The sequence below is a fragment of the Centruroides sculpturatus genome, unplaced genomic scaffold (assembly GCF_000671375.1).
Source record: "Centruroides sculpturatus isolate CEXI.00-Female unplaced genomic scaffold, Cexi_2.0 scaffold26, whole genome shotgun sequence".
Classification (NCBI taxonomy): Eukaryota; Metazoa; Arthropoda; class Arachnida; order Scorpiones; family Buthidae; genus Centruroides; species Centruroides sculpturatus.
This window is the reverse complement of record NW_019384653.1, coordinates 1155382-1174120: the sequence shown is the minus strand read 5'-3', so window position 1 is coordinate 1174120 and position 18739 is coordinate 1155382. Positions and strand designations below refer to the sequence as shown.

Here is an 18739-nt window from a genome sequence, read left to right as displayed (position 1 = left end):
GTAAATGTATTTTTAATAGATTATCTGACATACTTAATAAATAAAGAAGTTCAATATAATTACCTCTGTTATTAGATTCAATAGATTCCAACTATGCCCTCTAAATGCCAATTCTTGCTTTGATAAAAAACATATAACATCTATTAATTTAGATATAATATATCTATTAGCTGTAATTATCTTGTTATAATTTTCAATATTTATTTTATATTATTTACTAATGTTAATAGATTAGCCATCATTTGTTTTCTAACTAATTCGTTTTATGACCATGTGTCCTCAGAAATATCCAAAATTTACAACTTTTTGGTCATTCTCATTGAACTGGAAAAATTTGTCTTTATTACATCTAATATTACGAAGAAATCGGTCCCCACTGTACTCTGCTAGGGATTGGTTCAGCTAAGCTTTTAAGTAAAATTCTGGCTCTTTCAGCAGGGTTTTATTTATGTTGCTAATTCCCTAATCTCTTAATTATTTAACTACTTGTTAAGTAGAAATAAGTTGAATCTGGTTACTTTATACTTTAATATTTGTAGTCTTGGGAAAGAAGTGGAAAGGCAAATTTTTATGACAATGGATACATAAATCGTAAATTTAAGGAATATAAATTCTAGAGCTTTTTTTTTGTACCTTGTGCGTCTCATTCATTAAATTTAGTTGTAAATGATGCTGCCAAAGTAACAGTTATTTTTTTTTTAACATCGTACAAAAATTGTACACTTTTTTTTTGTATCTCCTTATAGATGGGACATACTAAATTGTAATATCACTAGTTTAACATTGAAATCTGTAAGTAATACAAGATGGGAGAACAGAATAAAAGCAGAATAAATATATCAAATATTTTAATGAATTTTTTTTTAAAACGCCTGTTAACTATACAGAATTATCATAAAAACATACTAGTAAACGCCTGTCAGTTGGGTTAAGTTATAAATCTACTCGTGATTCACATAATGGGCGAGGGTGTCCAAATATCTAGCAGACAGGCTGCTAACAGCCCAGAACCAGTCCTGGATAGAATAATTGGAAGCAATTTGGTGTGTAGCTTCCACCAACTAAGTTGCCTGAGGTTGGTGCTCTGTAAAGTGCATGCACAAATGCCTATAATCTGGCTGCTTTACACTGTTTAAATATTTTCACTCTAGAAGCTGTCCCATATTCGACAGTACAGAGCTTCTGTTGGGAATATGCATATATGAATATATATTCAAATATACAATAGCAATCTTATCGTTTTTCTCACATGTAGTATAGAAATTTGTAATAAGATACATAATGCGGTTATAATAAAATATTAATTTTAATTAATCCAAAATGCGTTAAAATATATTTATTTTTTAGAAAATACAAGCAAGAGGCGCTTCCACCGCTTCCAATGACGGCACACCACTGTATCATTTAACTAAAATTAATATTAACCTGTAATACATTACTTTTAATTGTGATAGTTAATTATGATTGCTTTAATAAACATATTTCTCTTGTTAACAAAAAATAATAGTATACTTGTGGAACGTAATTTCATGTTTTGTTTTAGTCCTTTGTACAGCACAGATTCTCATAACATGGCACTTTATCCAAACATAACTACCATGTTATATGAGGGATACCTGTATCGTCAAATTTTTATTATTATAATTGTGAATTTTAAATTAGTTATTACTACGATTTGTAAACAGACATAGATGATGATGCCATTTCATGTTAAATTTAATATTTATAAATAATTTAAGCAATTAATAAATTAAATTATAATACATGGGGAAAAACTACTTTTCTGATAATTTAAAAATCAAGAATTATAGCTCAAAAATTTGACAATATTTAGTTTAAATGGTGATTCAATAATCTAAACAGCATATTGAGGAGACGACATACAATACATTAAATATGCTTATGTAATAAATTTTTTTTATTGATTTTAAATATGTTTGTTCTTATTCTAAAAAATAAAATAATTTTTATTATTTGGATTTTGTTACTTGAATTTTCCCTCCCAGAATTTAAACTGCCATATATTGCAATTTACATCTTGAAATACAATAGTTTTAATACATTAAACTTATAATTTCTTAAAAACTGTATTTATAATAAGTATATTTAAATTTTATAATTTTACTAGGAGAGAGATAAGAAATACATGCTGCAATTAGATGGTTTACAGATTAAAGATGTTGATCCAGGTTTTATGTCTCGTCGACATACTTTTGCTCTCTTCAATCCAGATCAAAGGTTTTATTTAATTTCTAATAATGAATTTTTTAAAAATAATTATGCATTTAAATTGGTTTAATAATTATAATTGTCAATACAGTAAGACCTTGCTTAATGTGGGAGATGCGTTCCTAGACAACAAAACACTAAAATGAAACAGTGTTAAACAGTAAATAGGGATAGGGGAACACACAACCAAAAATAAAAAATTTTATTTTAATTTTAAGTTATTTTTATATTTATTTGTATAATAATATATGTTAAATAACACATAAACATATGCACACAGAAATGTATAATAATATATTAATTAGTTCATTTTTTCTATATTAATAGTTCATTTTTTGTGATGAAGGGTACGTTCGTTAAGTCGAACGAGTTAAACGCGTTAGTAACGAATCGTTTGAAAAGTAGTAGTCTCGCTCAGTGCGCATGCTCTGCGGTGATGACGTTTGGAACGAAACTCTAATGAAGTTCACGAAGGAAAGAGTTTGTTTACTTCATTAAGAAAATGGCGCCTGACGATATTGATGTTTCTAAATCTACTCGAGTGTTTAAATTGTGAATTAAAAGATGAAATGATTGGAGTAACTGTCCACCCGAAGCAATCTAAGAAAAATATTTCGGATAAGGCTGTATTAGCAACATTTGTATCTTCGATTTTAGAAACAGCCATTTAGTTCTAAACGAATCGTTCGAAAAGTCTAACGAAATAAGAATAACGATGACGTCATTCTCGTTTAACTCGTTCGACTTTACGAACGTACCCGAAGATCCTGACTTTTCTGAAATTTTTGTTTTTTTGCAATAAAGTTGTGCAGTTTCATTTGTCACTTTTTTCTTTCCTTAAGCAAATGTTGGTAGCGGAAGATCGCATCCAAAATGCCTGGTTTTGCTTTTGCATTCCTTTCAAAATCTGGATCATTCACTACAATTTGATCAATGATTTCAGTTATCATTACCAAACTTTTACTAAGGAAATCTGTAGAGAAATTTTTTGGGTTCTTTGTTTTCAGAATCACTATTTTCCAGTTCTACATGGATTCCTTGTTCTGCCAGTTCTTGAAAGTCATCGTTGATAAGACTCTCACCAGAAATCTGCAATAACTCCTCAATATCCTAGTCCTGCTGTATTGATTAGGTTGAGTTTGATCAACTTAACAATACAGCAATAGGCTTTTCTTGTTGAGAATTCTTGAATACCTTCAGCCATAACTTCTTCCACACTTCATTCATGCATTTATCAGTTAATTCTTGCCAAGTGAAGCCGATATTGCCTATGGCATCCATGATGATATATTTTTTCCAAAATTGTACCAAACAAACATAGATTTAAAGAAAGTACACCTTTTTGCCACCTTTTTCTGATTGGTTTGTGTTCATAAATAATCGTATTATGTACGAATCAATAAAATGCTGCAATAATTTAAATCAGTGTAAATTTTGAGCTTTTTTTTTAGGCTTTGAGCAGACCGCGCTATATCGAATCAGCATTAAGCGGGGCAGAGTTAAGCGGGGTCTTACTGTATTTAATTAATTATGTACAAAGAGTTGATTTGCTATGCAACTCTTTGGAACAAAATGAAAAACTAAAAACCATTAGCTATTGTAGAAATAGCTATGCAGAAATACAAGTTATATTCGCAACGTATTTTCGTATTAGCATCAACTACTAGATTAAGAAAAGTATCATTCGGAATGGCTTTCTAATTCCGTCATGTGAATATACTAAGAGAACCTTTTTTTCTATGCTGATCACGACTCCATCTAGATTCTAGACCATAAGGATGACCGAATATCGAGGGAATCCAGGTCAAATAACTGTTGAAAGTTTTTGAGGCTCCAACCCGAACTTGAACCTGGATCCAATATTGTTAGACTTAAACCTTAATCATCTCGGTCATCCTGTCGTCCACTTTTGAATGTAAAAACAAAAAAGAAAAGGATTTAAAAGCATCACACAACCTTTTTTTGAAAAACTATTAAAATTGTACTAATTTTTCCTTATAGCATTGGACAAATTCTTTGTTGTTAATATTTGTACTAATTTTTAAGTACAGTAGAACCTCGATTATCCGGATTGTTCAAAATAAACAAAAATTTTACGAATTTGCTGATTTGCACTGGCGAATTACGACACTGTTTATGTACGTGATGGAATGCATAACTTTTTTTGTTTCAACAACGTCTCACCCGGCACAGTAGTCGTAAACTCTTAAATATATTTTGCGTCGTAATANATTTATGTTCTTCTGTTTTTTCGGTTAAAATTGTTTTCAAACTACGTGTAATCAAACTGTCTTCAATTGTACATACTGTAAATATTGCAATTATTGTCTGTATCTGATGGCCAGGAGCCATATCTGTATGTTTCATTTGATTCTTAATAAAACAGGCTGGGCGCCCATGAAACTTTTCCTTTTCATCCCCTTTCCTATCTCGCTTTACTCTTTCCCCTTCGCCTCTTCCCTTAACTACCTTTCCTCTACTCTTCTTCACACTCGGGCAATACCAATGAGTAGTCCCGAGTCTTCATCCCCTTTATGAAAATGAAAATATATGTTAGGCTCAAAGAACAAAAATGCTCATTGAGGCTCATTGAGTGAAAAAAATGTCCACAATGCGTTGTGGATGATTTAAAGAGACCACAACGCAATATTTGTGTTGTGGAACTCGTAAAAACAGCCGCAAATGTGTTGTGACTAACTCAAAAAGACCACAAAGCAAAATTTGCATCGTGGCTTTCATGATATTTGACCACTAGAGAAATAGGCACACAAAATGATTTCACTACCCAACTCAAAATTTCCTGCAGTTGAAATTGGTTTGAATATTTTAATTAGGATGCCTGATGTTGATAGGGGATGTGCAGCTCCCAGAAATGTTTAGCTGTTGATATGAACATTAATCCATCAGGTCTACCAGTTAGGAAACAAGGAAAGTCTTCTTGATCGACTTTATGCTTGTAACGAATTTACAATTTCTGAGAGTAACTTTATTAGCATTCAGGATGTATGCTCAACTTTATTAACACTTTGCTCAGCATCCACATCAACATCTGGAAGTAAGCAAGGTTTATAATGTGTCACTGTAAAAGATACTATATTGATAAAAAATGCAAATGTCTCTCAAAGAACTTAAAATGCAACTCAAAATGTCACGGTAATAGTTCTTGTAAAAATAAATAACTCTGCAACATTCTTGATAGTTCTCATAAAAAAGACTGATTTATTAATAAAAGTTTTTGACAAAGTTATTATTATTATTATTAATTAATGAAAATAATGTTCTGTATACATAGCCATATTCAGTAAATAAACAATAAATTAATACATAACTGTATTAATTTATTGTTTAACAAGTTATGTCAGTTACATGGGTTTTGATTTATTCTACAGAAATATGTAAATCTTGGATAATTCAAAACTCAATAATTTGAAGTCACAATTGTAAGTATTGTGTTCATTACTTTATTGTTTGATATTTAAAGTGGTCTGTAACTGATTGTAATTGTGTGTAGAACTCTCTATGGCTGACTTGATTCTAAAAAACATGAAAAAGATAGAATTTATTATATGGCAGTTGAGATAACATCAGTTTCTTAATTGTGATGTCTTTGTGGTTATTTTAGCCTTTTAATATAACTTTTATGTATTTTTATCTTACGATCTTTATTGAAATACCAACTGAAGAGGGACTATTTTAGTCTGAAATTTATTTTGTTTTTAGAGTCTGAAATTTATTTTGGGTGAATTGTATACATATTAGATTATTATTGTAAAATCTCTCTGTTTTGTAAACTTAAATATAAAATAAATTTAAGAAATTTTATGTCCATATTCACTGGTGTGATAAGCCCTAACATAAATAACTGGTTTAAGTTAGTAGAAATGTTTAATAAAAAAGCATTTTCAGAATTTCAAGAGTATTTTATGTTGTTAGAAAGAAGACAAAATGAAGAAATTAAACAACCTATAATCATAGGTTTTGATGTAATGCTGACAGTTTTGCAGTTTTAGAATAAAAACTTGTTCATTTTTACATGGCATAACTCTGTTTTTTTTATTTTTTTTTTTATGCGTTCTTTAGAGAGGGGTGTATAACCTCACTTAAACCAGCATGCTCGCTTTTACCATACAGAAATAGCTGATTTCCTGGTCTCCCCAGATAGATTGGCATGCTGATAATTCCATGAAAATACAATAATTAATAAATTTTCAAGTTATACTTTTTTTTAATAATTTTAACATGTTCATTTTTATTTTAAATGTACTTGATTATTGTTATAAGTTTAGGCAAGCCCCAAAGTGATGCGGATTTTACTGTTATATGTTGATAGTTTTTTGATTGGTTTGTTTGTATATGGCAACATGACAAATGATGATCTGCTGAGGATTATATAATGTCTCCTGGGAGGTCTTTTATGGGAAACTGGCCCCTATTCAGGTCTTACTAACAAGAAGAAAACCCAGAAAACTTCATTGGCCAGACACAAACCCACAACCAACTACCATTGTTCAGTGGTTTTAATCACTCGGCCACTGGTGGGCTGATAGCTTTTATAAGTTTGTTTGTTGGATTTTAATAATAGCTATATTTTTAGAAAAAATTTTAATTAGTTTTTGCTTACAGTATATATATTCTTACTATAGAATGTGTGTTTTTATATTTCAGGCAAAACTAATGGAAGAATCCGCCGATGAGGCTCATAAAAGAGAGGAGACATTGAGAATGTACCATGCATGTAAAGAAGCATTACAGATCATTGGTGATGTATCAATGCAAACCTCATATCAACCATTACCACCTCCAATAAAAGATGATTGGCTAAAAATACAACCTCCTGAATCACCACGGTAAATTTTTAAACAACAACATAATAATAATGATGTTTGTTTATTTTTTTTTGTTTCTAATATTTTTATATATAATCTGAATATGATAGTTGCCAATTTTATTTGATGTTATTGATCTCATGTTATTAAAAATAAAAAATTCTGAAATATAGAATTCTGCATAATATTACTGAAAACCTGCTTAGTAAGCTAATGCAGAAATTAATAGTTAGTGTCAAAATAATATATCAGAAATTTGAAGATTGCTATATGTTTCATAGTTAAGGTAATATAATAATATACTTGTGAAGTTATTGGGCTGCAATTTGAAAAAATTGTTGTAGACCTATAAATTCCCACTGTTGTTTGTCCATCTTGTTCGTCTATAAATTCCCACTGTTCTTCCTTAATCTTGAGAACGGATATGGAATGCTGTGACCACATATGGAAACCTAACGGGCAGGAGGTCCTGATTAATTATATACAAACTTCCAGTGCAAACCAGAAGCACATTATTTCAATTCAATAATTTTTCTCTGAAAGGAGTTAGATGACCTGCATGACACTGTGAGAAGTCATTACTGCCAACCCCTTTGGTCAGCATCAGTCTGTTGAGGACCGCTCACTGGATTAGTGGATGGTGATAGTTAACGTGAGTGGGAAGGGTTAGCGAGGTCATTGGTAAGGTGTCAGTAAAGATATATGAGATAAAACAACCATTTAGATAACTTAACAAGTTTAATATAAAAAACAAAGGATTACAAGAGAATACAATCAGAATAAGAAAACATAACAGTTGTTCGGTTAAATGGGTCAATAGGGACCCAGCTTTCTGAGTGATTATCTATCTACTTACAAACTAAAAGACTGTGAGAGAGAGTTTACAATAAAATGGTCAAACATAATATCTCTTTTAACGTAGTGCTGGTAGAGAGGTGTCTTCTTTCTCCAAGATTCTGGATGGCAACTCACTAGGGGACGGTTCTTTGGATAATCACCCCAATGGTCGGGTGTGAGCCCTTTTTATTCTCCCTGAGCATGGGAGTAGAATCAGGTGATTTTGATTTAATGTTATCTAAGGTCAAGATGTGTCACTGGTTTGGCTGATACAGGCCATAATACAGGTAGCCCTCGGTTTACGCCGCAGTTCTGTTCCTTCAAAAGCCGGCGCAAATCGAATCGGTGTAAAATGAACCNCAAAATTATAAACAACATACATTTAAATTAAGTAAATATTATTTAACTGTTACTTTTGTCACTGTGATTAATAATTAAGAATAGCCATTCAAAATTTTCATATTTCAAACCTCAAATATTCTGACTAATCAAATCATATATAATATAAAATTTTACATAGTAGAATCTGCTTATTATAATTGTGGATACTATTATCAGAATTAACATGTCCCAAAACATATTAGTTAAGCAAAGTTTTATAAGTTATTTTTAAGTTAGAGTGCCAATTATTGCTATCATTATCTTCAGGTAGCTACATACTTTTAAGCTGTCTTTTTACACTATTAGTCTTTAACATGTGAGTGGTAATGTGTAATCATTATCAGTTAGTGTTAAGATTAATTAGTGCTTTAAGCATTTGCTCATAGTACAGAGATTTTAAATTGTTGGCATTTTACTTCAATTATATGCTAGCCTATAATTGTACTGCAAAAAACAGTAGGCAAACAAAACAGGATGAATTACTATTAATTAATAAATCATTAAATCATATATTTTTTCATTGTTTTAAAATGTTATTTTAATGTCAACAATTAAACCAGCATTTCAACAAATTATAGTCTGATTTACTTACCCTATTATTGTTACTGAGTTATCATTGATATAGGTGAGTTCTAAAGTGATTACAATGAGTGGGTTCTTTTCTATATTTAAAATTTTTACAGAAAAAAATTGTCTTGTTTAAGAATTTTTAAGAACAGATATTCAAACTGCCCTCATTGATTTAAAATATAAAGAATTAAATTCATTATTCAAATTTTTAAGAAGAAAATTTTTTAACAAAAAAAAGGAATACAGTATATCTTGAATTCACCATCACATCTTGTCTCAAAACCTTGTAATGATTTTTTTTAGTAATTCAATTATTCTACCCATATTTCCCAAATAACATTCTGCAAAACACCTTTTACCTATCAATCTATGATTCAAAATGAAATAAAATGAAAGAATTTATTAGGTTTCTCTCAATACAGAATGAGAGATACATAGTACAGGTATCCCTCGTATAATATGGTAGTTATGTTTTGAAAAAGCACAATGTTATGCAAATCCATGCTATATGAAACAAATAACTAATGCAAAATATAGGGTTATGTTTCAGAAGTTAGCAAACATATACTCTTCTTTTTCGTTACTAAAAGAAATACCTTTATTAAAGCAATTGATAATTTATTTCCAATTAGTAATTAATTAACAATCACAATTAAAAGAGCTGTATTATGTGTTAATGCCCTTATTTAACTAATATTTTCTTTTTACAAAGTATTGTTTTCATCATCTCAGCCTTTTTGTTGATCATGATCTGAAGTATCAGCAACATTTTCATATTTTTTATTTTTATGGATGACAAAATAAAAATACTGTATTTTTGTTGTCTCCTAAATACTGTAGTACAAACACTCAAACACTAGGCAATTTTCATCTAAGTGTTTGTACAGTACTAGGGTATTTAGGAGACAACAATAATTACCAACACGGTTTCAAAATTATAAAAAAAAAACTGTACAAATTTATCAAAAATTTGTTCTAGTGGATCGCATTTGTTCAGTTGAGTACAAGTGACTTTTTCCAGAATTTGTGTTTGAATACCAAATTGTTTGATTACCGAGATATTGCCATATTTCATTTTCATTTTACAGATGATTGTTTGCCTAGTTTAAAAAAAAAAGTGTAATATTGCTTATCTAAAAATGTTTATTTAAATTTTACTAAATACAAAGATTAATCTATAAAAAGAAAATATGGTGACAGTCTTAAGGACTAAAGTCTGAAAGCAATGACAATAACACTTGGTTGATATGATAGATAGTTAATTTTTTCTTCCTTGTCCTATCAGTTTTTATTAAATAAACCTGACAAAAATCACAAAATAATTTGAAAATTTCAATATTCTAAAATCCATGGGCAAAGTTTAGATAACACATGCTTACTTGAATTTTTAAAAATATATATCAAATAGTGGAGTTTACACTTAAAAATTGTGAAATTTTGTATGGAGGATTTCCAAAACCTTGAGGGAAACTGGAAGTTGTGTTGTATGGGAATATCCCCAGTTTTTAAACCAGAGCTGTACCAAATCCCTCGTACAAGACAGTTAGAGCTGTGTTGTATGAGGGATACCTGTACATAAGTTATCAGACATTTCTTTATTTAATGGTAAGAAAATGAAAGTTAGTTAAGCAAACAAGTGAAATAGTATAAAATAAAATTGTTGTAATTAATAATAATATAATTACTGTTAGAAGGGATTTTCAAAGAAGAGATAATTTACTAAACACTTCAACTTCATTAGAACAAATGGCATTTATCTCCTAGCAAATGAATACATTGTGTAAATAAAACAAAGAAAATGAGGAATGGAACCTGAAAGCCATTTAGCATTCATGATAACTTCATTCTCATCACACTGATTTGAATATTTTGTTCATATAAATATTGGTTATTTGTTTTATTGAGTACATTTATTGGTTCTCATAAATAGTACATAATATCAAATAGTTCTAATATCTACAAATAATAAAACAATTTAATAGTAATTGATAATATATTTTAATATTATTGAAGTGAAATATTTATTTATTTTAGAAATGTTTACAAAGATTATAAACAACTGGAATTATCTTGTGAAAGTCAAGAAGATGTAGATAGTTGGAAAGCTTCATTCTTGCGTGCTGGTGTTTATCCAGAAAGAACAACATCAGAATTATCTAATGGTGAAACTGGCGGTGGAGAAGGAACTACTTCAATGGATCCTCAGTTAGAACGACAAGTTGAAACTATTCGAAATTTGGTAGATTCTTACATGAGAATTGTTACTAAAACTTTCCGTGATCTTGTACCAAAAATTATAATGCACTTAACAATCAATAATGTAAGTTAAAAATTTAATATTAAAAATTTTGTATTTTTTGAATATTTAAATAATTAAAACAATTTTTGTTTCTTGTAGACAAAAGATTTTATATATTCAGAGTTGTTGGCTGCATTATATGCATGTGGAGATCAGGTATGTCTTTTACAATTATCAACATATTTTTTAAAAATGATGCAGTATTTTATCTATAATTATTCAGTTTATTTATTTGGAACTAGCATTTTTTAGCAATCTAATATGAGGATAATTTTATTTATTATAATCTCCATCAAATAATAAGTTATAAAGAAAAAAACTATCTCATTATTGAATATAGATTAAACTAAAAACCAATTTTTTAAAATTATAATCTATTGATTGCTAATTCATTTGAAAAATAGCTCTTTTTTCAACTTCATGGGCATCAAAAATGAATATGTAGTATGCTTGCTACAGGTTGAGTTAAATTTGCACTGAGGCAGCTGAGTGATGAGGGATGAGACCCAACATTTTAATATGTTGGGTCTCATCCCTCATCACTCAGCTGCCTCAGTGCAAATTTATCCATGCCAGATTATCCATGAAAAATTTTTAAAGATTCAATTTAGATTTGAATCTCTCTTCTGCAGAACAGATTGCCTTAGTTATCCAATTATCATAGTTTTATAAACTATTATATTTAAGTTAGATAAATGAAAGGTTAGTTAAGGAATAATGGAACAAAAATAAGAGTTATTAAACTTTTGTTAGTAAGCATTCAATATCATTAATATCTACAAGCCTAATCTGCAAACAATTTACTTACTTGAAATTACAATTATTACAGTTGTATTACAGTTCTAGCTTACATATAAATGCATTTTAGTTGTGAAAAAATGTGAAAGAAAAAGAAATTTTGCAAATGAAAAAAAAAATGTAAATTTACAAATAGCGCAACCTTGCACTTATCTGCTAGATGATGTGCTGGAGAGGAAGGGATGGTGGTAATGATGACAAAGCTGATTTAAAACCAATTCCTAGTTTTAATAAAGCACTTAAGTTTTCCAGTCCAAGAGACCATTTTTGTATGCTCACAATACTACTAAAAGAGATTAAGAAAACATCACAAATATTGAAAGTTTACTGTTTATTGTAAAAATAAAAAGTTTTGACAAACAAATGAAGGTCAATGACTTTTTTAAAAGTAATGCAGATTGAACTTGACAGAAGTATTTGCATTTGTAATAGAATCCATTTATTTATAATCACAGTCATGTAATGCTTTTAGAATTAATATGTTCTAAAACATAAATTAAAATACACTTATAAAACTTTATTTAGTTTTGGTTATAATTAACATTAACTTTTGGATAAATAGGCATTTTTAAACCATTTTTTTACACTGTTGATCTCAAATATGGCTTATAATGCACAATGTTAGTCTTAACCAGGGTTCTAAATCTATACTAATATTATAAAGAGGTAATGTTTGTAAGTATGTATGTATGTAAGTTTGTTTGCAGCAGGTAATCTCCGAAACTACTCATCCGATTTCAAAAATTCTTTCACCAGTATTTAGAATGGAACCTCAGTGTGGACATAGGCTGTATATTATTCCATTAAACATTCATATAAATTAAAGTATATAATCTAGGTTAAGGCTTTTATGTCCAACAGATGGTGCTACGAGAACAACGCCCTAAGTTTTGCTTTTATGTGAGGCATTACGCTTTTCTGTGAAAATGAACTAAAGCAGATCATCTTCTATCTATCTATATAAATAAAAATGTAATGTTCGTTCGTTCCTACCAATTCCTTTGAAATTTTGACACAATGCTGCATTCGAATACGCACGTGTAATTATATAATATCCGTGTCGAAATTCCCCCCACTGAAGGGAGATGGTTAGGATTAAGGCTTACCGTAAAGAACTCTGCTTCTATTTATACTATTTTAGATGCATTTTTTTTCCGTTTTAATAGGGTACGTCAACAGAATGTACACTAAGAAGAAATTTTTCGAAAAATTTCCCCCCCACGGGGAAGTGTTATAAATTTATAATAGATACATTTTGAGCCACAACAACACGTGGCGGGGTCTGCTAGTATTAAATACAGTAAATCCTTGTTAATTTGAACTCAAATAGTTCAAAATCCCATTATTTCATAACTGTAGTTTTGTCCCAGACAGGGATATAGAGATTTACATATTAAGGAATTTGGTTAGTTCAAAATACAGCTACTTTGATATTTGAAGTTAAAATTCTGTCCGAACTGTGATATGTATATGTTAACTCTTAGATCACACTATAAGAGAACAATAGACCAAGAAAAATTATAATCTGGTCTTACATGGCATTGTTTTTACAGTAACACATTTTCAAGTGTCACTTTTCCATGGACTACCCTTGTTTTTTTTCTTATCTCATAAAATATGGCTAGTTTTTCAGATTGCAAGATTGGGCTACAAGGACAGATTGAAATATTTGTAGAGCTCTAGGCCACTAAGGTGCATCCCAAATAATTACCAACATAGTATTTTTTAAATTTTAAAATAACATATCAGTTATCTTATCTAGATAAAAAAAAATGATGTTTTTAATCATGTTTATTACATGAATTAAATGCTACAAAGGTGTATCTTCTGTATATATGTTAGGCTAAGCGTCCAGTCGCGATCTGAGATGGTTGTGTGAAAATGGGCTCCTGTTGATCGCGCAGTTTTTCACTGGATTATATTTTTAAAGAGTAGTGAGTAATATCATTGGATTTGGCTTTCGACAAGGAATAAAATGGTGTAAGAATTTTGGGAAAAGGACCAATATTTTTGGAGAAATTGACAGATGAAATTTGGAAACTTTGAAGCCGATTTTCCGGAGTGCCTTGGCGGATTAACCGGAAAGGACGACGAATTGATGATCTGGACCTACCTGTGAGTAAACTGTATAATTTTGGTTAAAGTGGACCTATTAGTTTAAGAGATTTTTAGACTTTTTCGTCTGACTTAATCGGCCCGCATCGGGCTTCTGGATGATCTGAACTTAAAACAGATTGTATTATCATTTTAAGCGAGTTAGCTTACGTATTCTCCGTAAATTTGGTTAAGATAGAGCAATTATTTAAGTTTTTATCGCAGTTTTTAAAATTCTTAAAGTTTTACACTCTACCAGGTCAACGACCTGTAACGATTTTTTTATAACGGCCGTCTCTCTGGCAACGGGGATTCCCCAGTCAGGAAGTTATCGGCTTAGATTAAGTCTGCGTTATTTAAATATATGGTTTTAATTGGAATTTTGGAATTGTGATAGTCGCAAGGGAAGTGTTCTGTTATTATAATGGCTGAATCTAATGTCATTGATATTTTTTCGGAAAAATCTTATCAAATTTTGAACGATATCAAGGGATATATGAAAGGAAATCCAAATGGAAAACTAGCTACAGGAGAACATATAAGAATCATTACTGAAAAAGTTACTAAAATAATACAGTTAGCTGAAGCAACAATGAAAGAAAATTACAACCAAGTTAAACAAAAGGAAAAATCTATCCTACCAATATCTAGAGAGGAGTTAGTTGAAATAATAAACGAAAGCAATGGAAAATCAATGACAATTATTAAAGACATTAGAAATGAGGTTAATGAGCTTAAAAAGAGAGTAAATGAATCGGAAGTAGAGAAGAAGAAGTCAGAATTGGAAGAGTTAATTAAAATTAATACAGATAAAACGGTGGGAGAGATAAACAGTATAAGAGAAGAAATGATTTCTATTAATGAGACCCTCTCAAAGGGAACAAACAAGATACAGTCTCCAACTAGCTATAGTGAAGCGCTTAAAATGGGAACAAAACAAACAGAGTGTAATTTTCAAACCCCTACTCCCCAGTACACAGTAATAGTAAACAGCAAAAAGAAAGAGGATAGTCAAGATTCCATATAGAATCAATAACAAAAAGAATAGACCCAATTAAACTGGCATTAGGGATTAAAAGAATCAGAAACCTAAATAAAGGAAGAATTGCAGTCGACACTTGTACCTTAAATGATATGGAGATTTTAATGCATGAATTAAAAAAGATAAAAAACTTAGAAGCCATAAGAGGAAGCAAAAGCAAGCTTTTTGTTAAAATAGTTTCAGTCCCTAAACATATTAAAAGAGAGGATTTAACTACAATTATATATGAACAGAACCTTTGCTTCTCAGAGAACATGGCGAGGGAATCGGTAAAGGACCAAATGGAAATAAAGTTCTCATTTCAACAAAGAAACAAGGAATTCAATACATGGGTACTGGAAGTAACTACTGTCATAAGAGAAATTTTAATAAATGAAGGAAAATTAAATATTGAATGGACAAGGTGCCCAGTATTTGAATATATGTCAGTATAAAGATGTATGAAATGCTTGGAATTCGGACACATTGCAAGAAGTTGCAAAACAGAACAAGTGATTTGTAGCCAATGTGGAGGAGGACACTTGTATAGAAATTGCGAATACAAAGAAGAGAAAGCAACATGTGTCAATTGCAAAAAGAAAGGATATCAAAACACAGATCACAACACATTGGACAAACAGTGCCCGTGTTTTAAAGCAGAACTACAGAAGATAAGAAACAATCGGTAATCCAAGGGTTAATGGACTACAAGTGTCCACTTTGCAACGACGCTTATTTGTTATAACCTTTTCGATATATAGTTTAAGTTAATTTATTGTAATACTTTACTTTCGGTGATAACTGTAAGATTCAGATTTCATCAATGTATAATTTATGTTTTTTGATGGCGAGAAGCCATATTTGATTAATACATTAATTAATGTTGTCTAATTACTATTGTATTTTCGATTAGTAAATTTGATCATTCTATGTGTAATTATTTTTCCTTAAAATATTTTGTTAAAAGTTTATTTATCGTCTGTATTCTGACAGGCAAGAACTGTATTTGTTCAAAATATTGATTTGATTTATGTTCTTCTGTTTTTTTTTTCGGTTAAAATTGTTTTCAAACTACGTGTAATCAAACTGTCTTCAATTGTACATACTGTAAATATTGCAATTATTGTCTGTATCTGATGGCCAGGAGCCATATCTGTATGTTTCATTTGATTCTTAATAAAACAGGCTGGGCGCCCATGAAACTTTTCCTTTTCATCCCCTTTCCTATCTCGCTTTACTCTTTCCCCTTCGCCTCTTCCCTTAACTACCTTTCCTCTACTCTTCTTCACACTCGGGCAATACCAATGAGTAGTCCCGAGTCTTCATCCCCTTTATGAAAATGAAAATATATGTTAGGCTCAAAGAACAAAAATGCTCATTGAGGCTCATTGAGTGAAAAAAATGTCCACAATGCGTTGTGGATGATTTAAAGAGACCACAACGCAATATTTGTGTTGTGGAACTCGTAAAAACAGCCGCAAATGTGTTGTGACTAACTCAAAAAGACCACAAAGCAAAATTTGCATCGTGGCTTTCATGATATTTGACCACTAGAGAAATAGGCACACAAAATGATTTCACTACCCAACTCAAAATTTCCTGCAGTTGAAATTGGTTTGAATATTTTAATTAGGATGCCTGATGTTGATAGGGGATGTGCAGCTCCCAGAAATGTTTAGCTGTTGATATGAACATTAATCCATCAGGTCTACCAGTTAGGAAACAAGGAAAGTCTTCTTGATCGACTTTATGCTTGTAACGAATTTACAATTTCTGAGAGTAACTTTATTAGCATTCAGGATGTATGCTCAACTTTATTAACACTTTGCTCAGCATCCACATCAACATCTGGAAGTAAGCAAGGTTTATAATGTGTCACTGTAAAAGATACTATATTGATAAAAAATGCAAATGTCTCTCAAAGAACTTAAAATGCAACTCAAAATGTCACGGTAATAGTTCTTGTAAAAATAAATAACTCTGCAACATTCTTGATAGTTCTCATAAAAAAGACTGATTTATTAATAAAAGTTTTTGACAAAGTTATTATTATTATTATTAATTAATGAAAATAATGTTCTGTATACATAGCCATATTCAGTAAATAAACAATAAATTAATACATAACTGTATTAATTTATTGTTTAACAAGTTATGTCAGTTACATGGGTTTTGATTTATTCTACAGAAATATGTAAATCTTGGATAATTCAAAACTCAATAATTTGAAGTCACAATTGTAAGTATTGTGTTCATTACTTTATTGTTTGATATTTAAAGTGGTCTGTAACTGATTGTAATTGTGTGTAGAACTCTCTATGGCTGACTTGATTCTAAAAAACATGAAAAAGATAGAATTTATTATATGGCAGTTGAGATAACATCAGTTTCTTAATTGTGATGTCTTTGTGGTTATTTTAGCCTTTTAATATAACTTTTATGTATTTTTATCTTACGATCTTTATTGAAATACCAACTGAAGAGGGACTATTTTAGTCTGAAATTTATTTTGTTTTTAGAGTCTGAAATTTATTTTGGGTGAATTGTATACATATTAGATTATTATTGTAAAATCTCTCTGTTTTGTAAACTTAAATATAAAATAAATTTAAGAAATTTTATGTCCATATTCACTGGTGTGATAAGCCCTAACATAAATAACTGGTTTAAGTTAGTAGAAATGTTTAATAAAAAAGCATTTTCAGAATTTCAAGAGTATTTTATGTTGTTAGAAAGAAGACAAAATGAAGAAATTAAACAACCTATAATCATAGGTTTTGATGTAATGCTGACAGTTTTGCAGTTTTAGAATAAAAACTTGTTCATTTTTACATGGCATAACTCTGTTTTTTTTATTTTTTTTTTTATGCGTTCTTTAGAGAGGGGTGTATAACCTCACTTAAACCAGCATGCTCGCTTTTACCATACAGAAATAGCTGATTTCCTGGTCTCCCCAGATAGATTGGCATGCTGATAATTCCATGAAAATACAATAATTAATAAATTTTCAAGTTATACTTTTTTTTAATAATTTTAACATGTTCATTTTTATTTTAAATGTACTTGATTATTGTTATAAGTTTAGGCAAGCCCCAAAGTGATGCGGATTTTACTGTTATATGTTGATAGTTTTTTGATTGGTTTGTTTGTATATGGCAACATGACAAATGATGATCTGCTGAGGATTATATAATGTCTCCTGGGAGGTCTTTTATGGGAAACTGGCCCCTATTCAGGTCTTACTAACAAGAAGAAAACCCAGAAAACTTCATTGGCCAGACACAAACCCACAACCAACTACCATTGTTCAGTGGTTTTAATCACTCGGCCACTGGTGGGCTGATAGCTTTTATAAGTTTGTTTGTTGGATTTTAATAATAGCTATATTTTTAGAAAAAATTTTAATTAGTTTTTGCTTACAGTATATATATTCTTACTATAGAATGTGTGTTTTTATATTTCAGGCAAAACTAATGGAAGAATCCGCCGATGAGGCTCATAAAAGAGAGGAGACATTGAGAATGTACCATGCATGTAAAGAAGCATTACAGATCATTGGTGATGTATCAATGCAAACCTCATATCAACCATTACCACCTCCAATAAAAGATGATTGGCTAAAAATACAACCTCCTGAATCACCACGGTAAATTTTTAAACAACAACATAATAATAATGATGTTT

The 18739-nt window shown here is 30.2% G+C and overlaps 1 protein-coding gene across 2 annotated transcripts in view; it reads left to right on the top strand.

Annotated features, from left to right (window-relative positions):
• Positions 1-18739, top strand: part of LOC111626354 (dynamin-like) — a 116909-nt gene that overhangs the window by 85702 nt on the left and 12468 nt on the right. For both annotated transcript variants that reach the window (XM_023369702.1, XM_023369703.1), the window contains exons 14-17: positions 2129-2238; positions 10878-11163; positions 11242-11298; positions 18520-18701. In XM_023369702.1, the coding sequence (XP_023225470.1) occupies positions 2129-2238; positions 10878-11163; positions 11242-11298; positions 18520-18701 (635 nt within the window). The remainder of the gene's footprint in view (positions 1-2128; positions 2239-10877; positions 11164-11241; positions 11299-18519; positions 18702-18739) is intronic.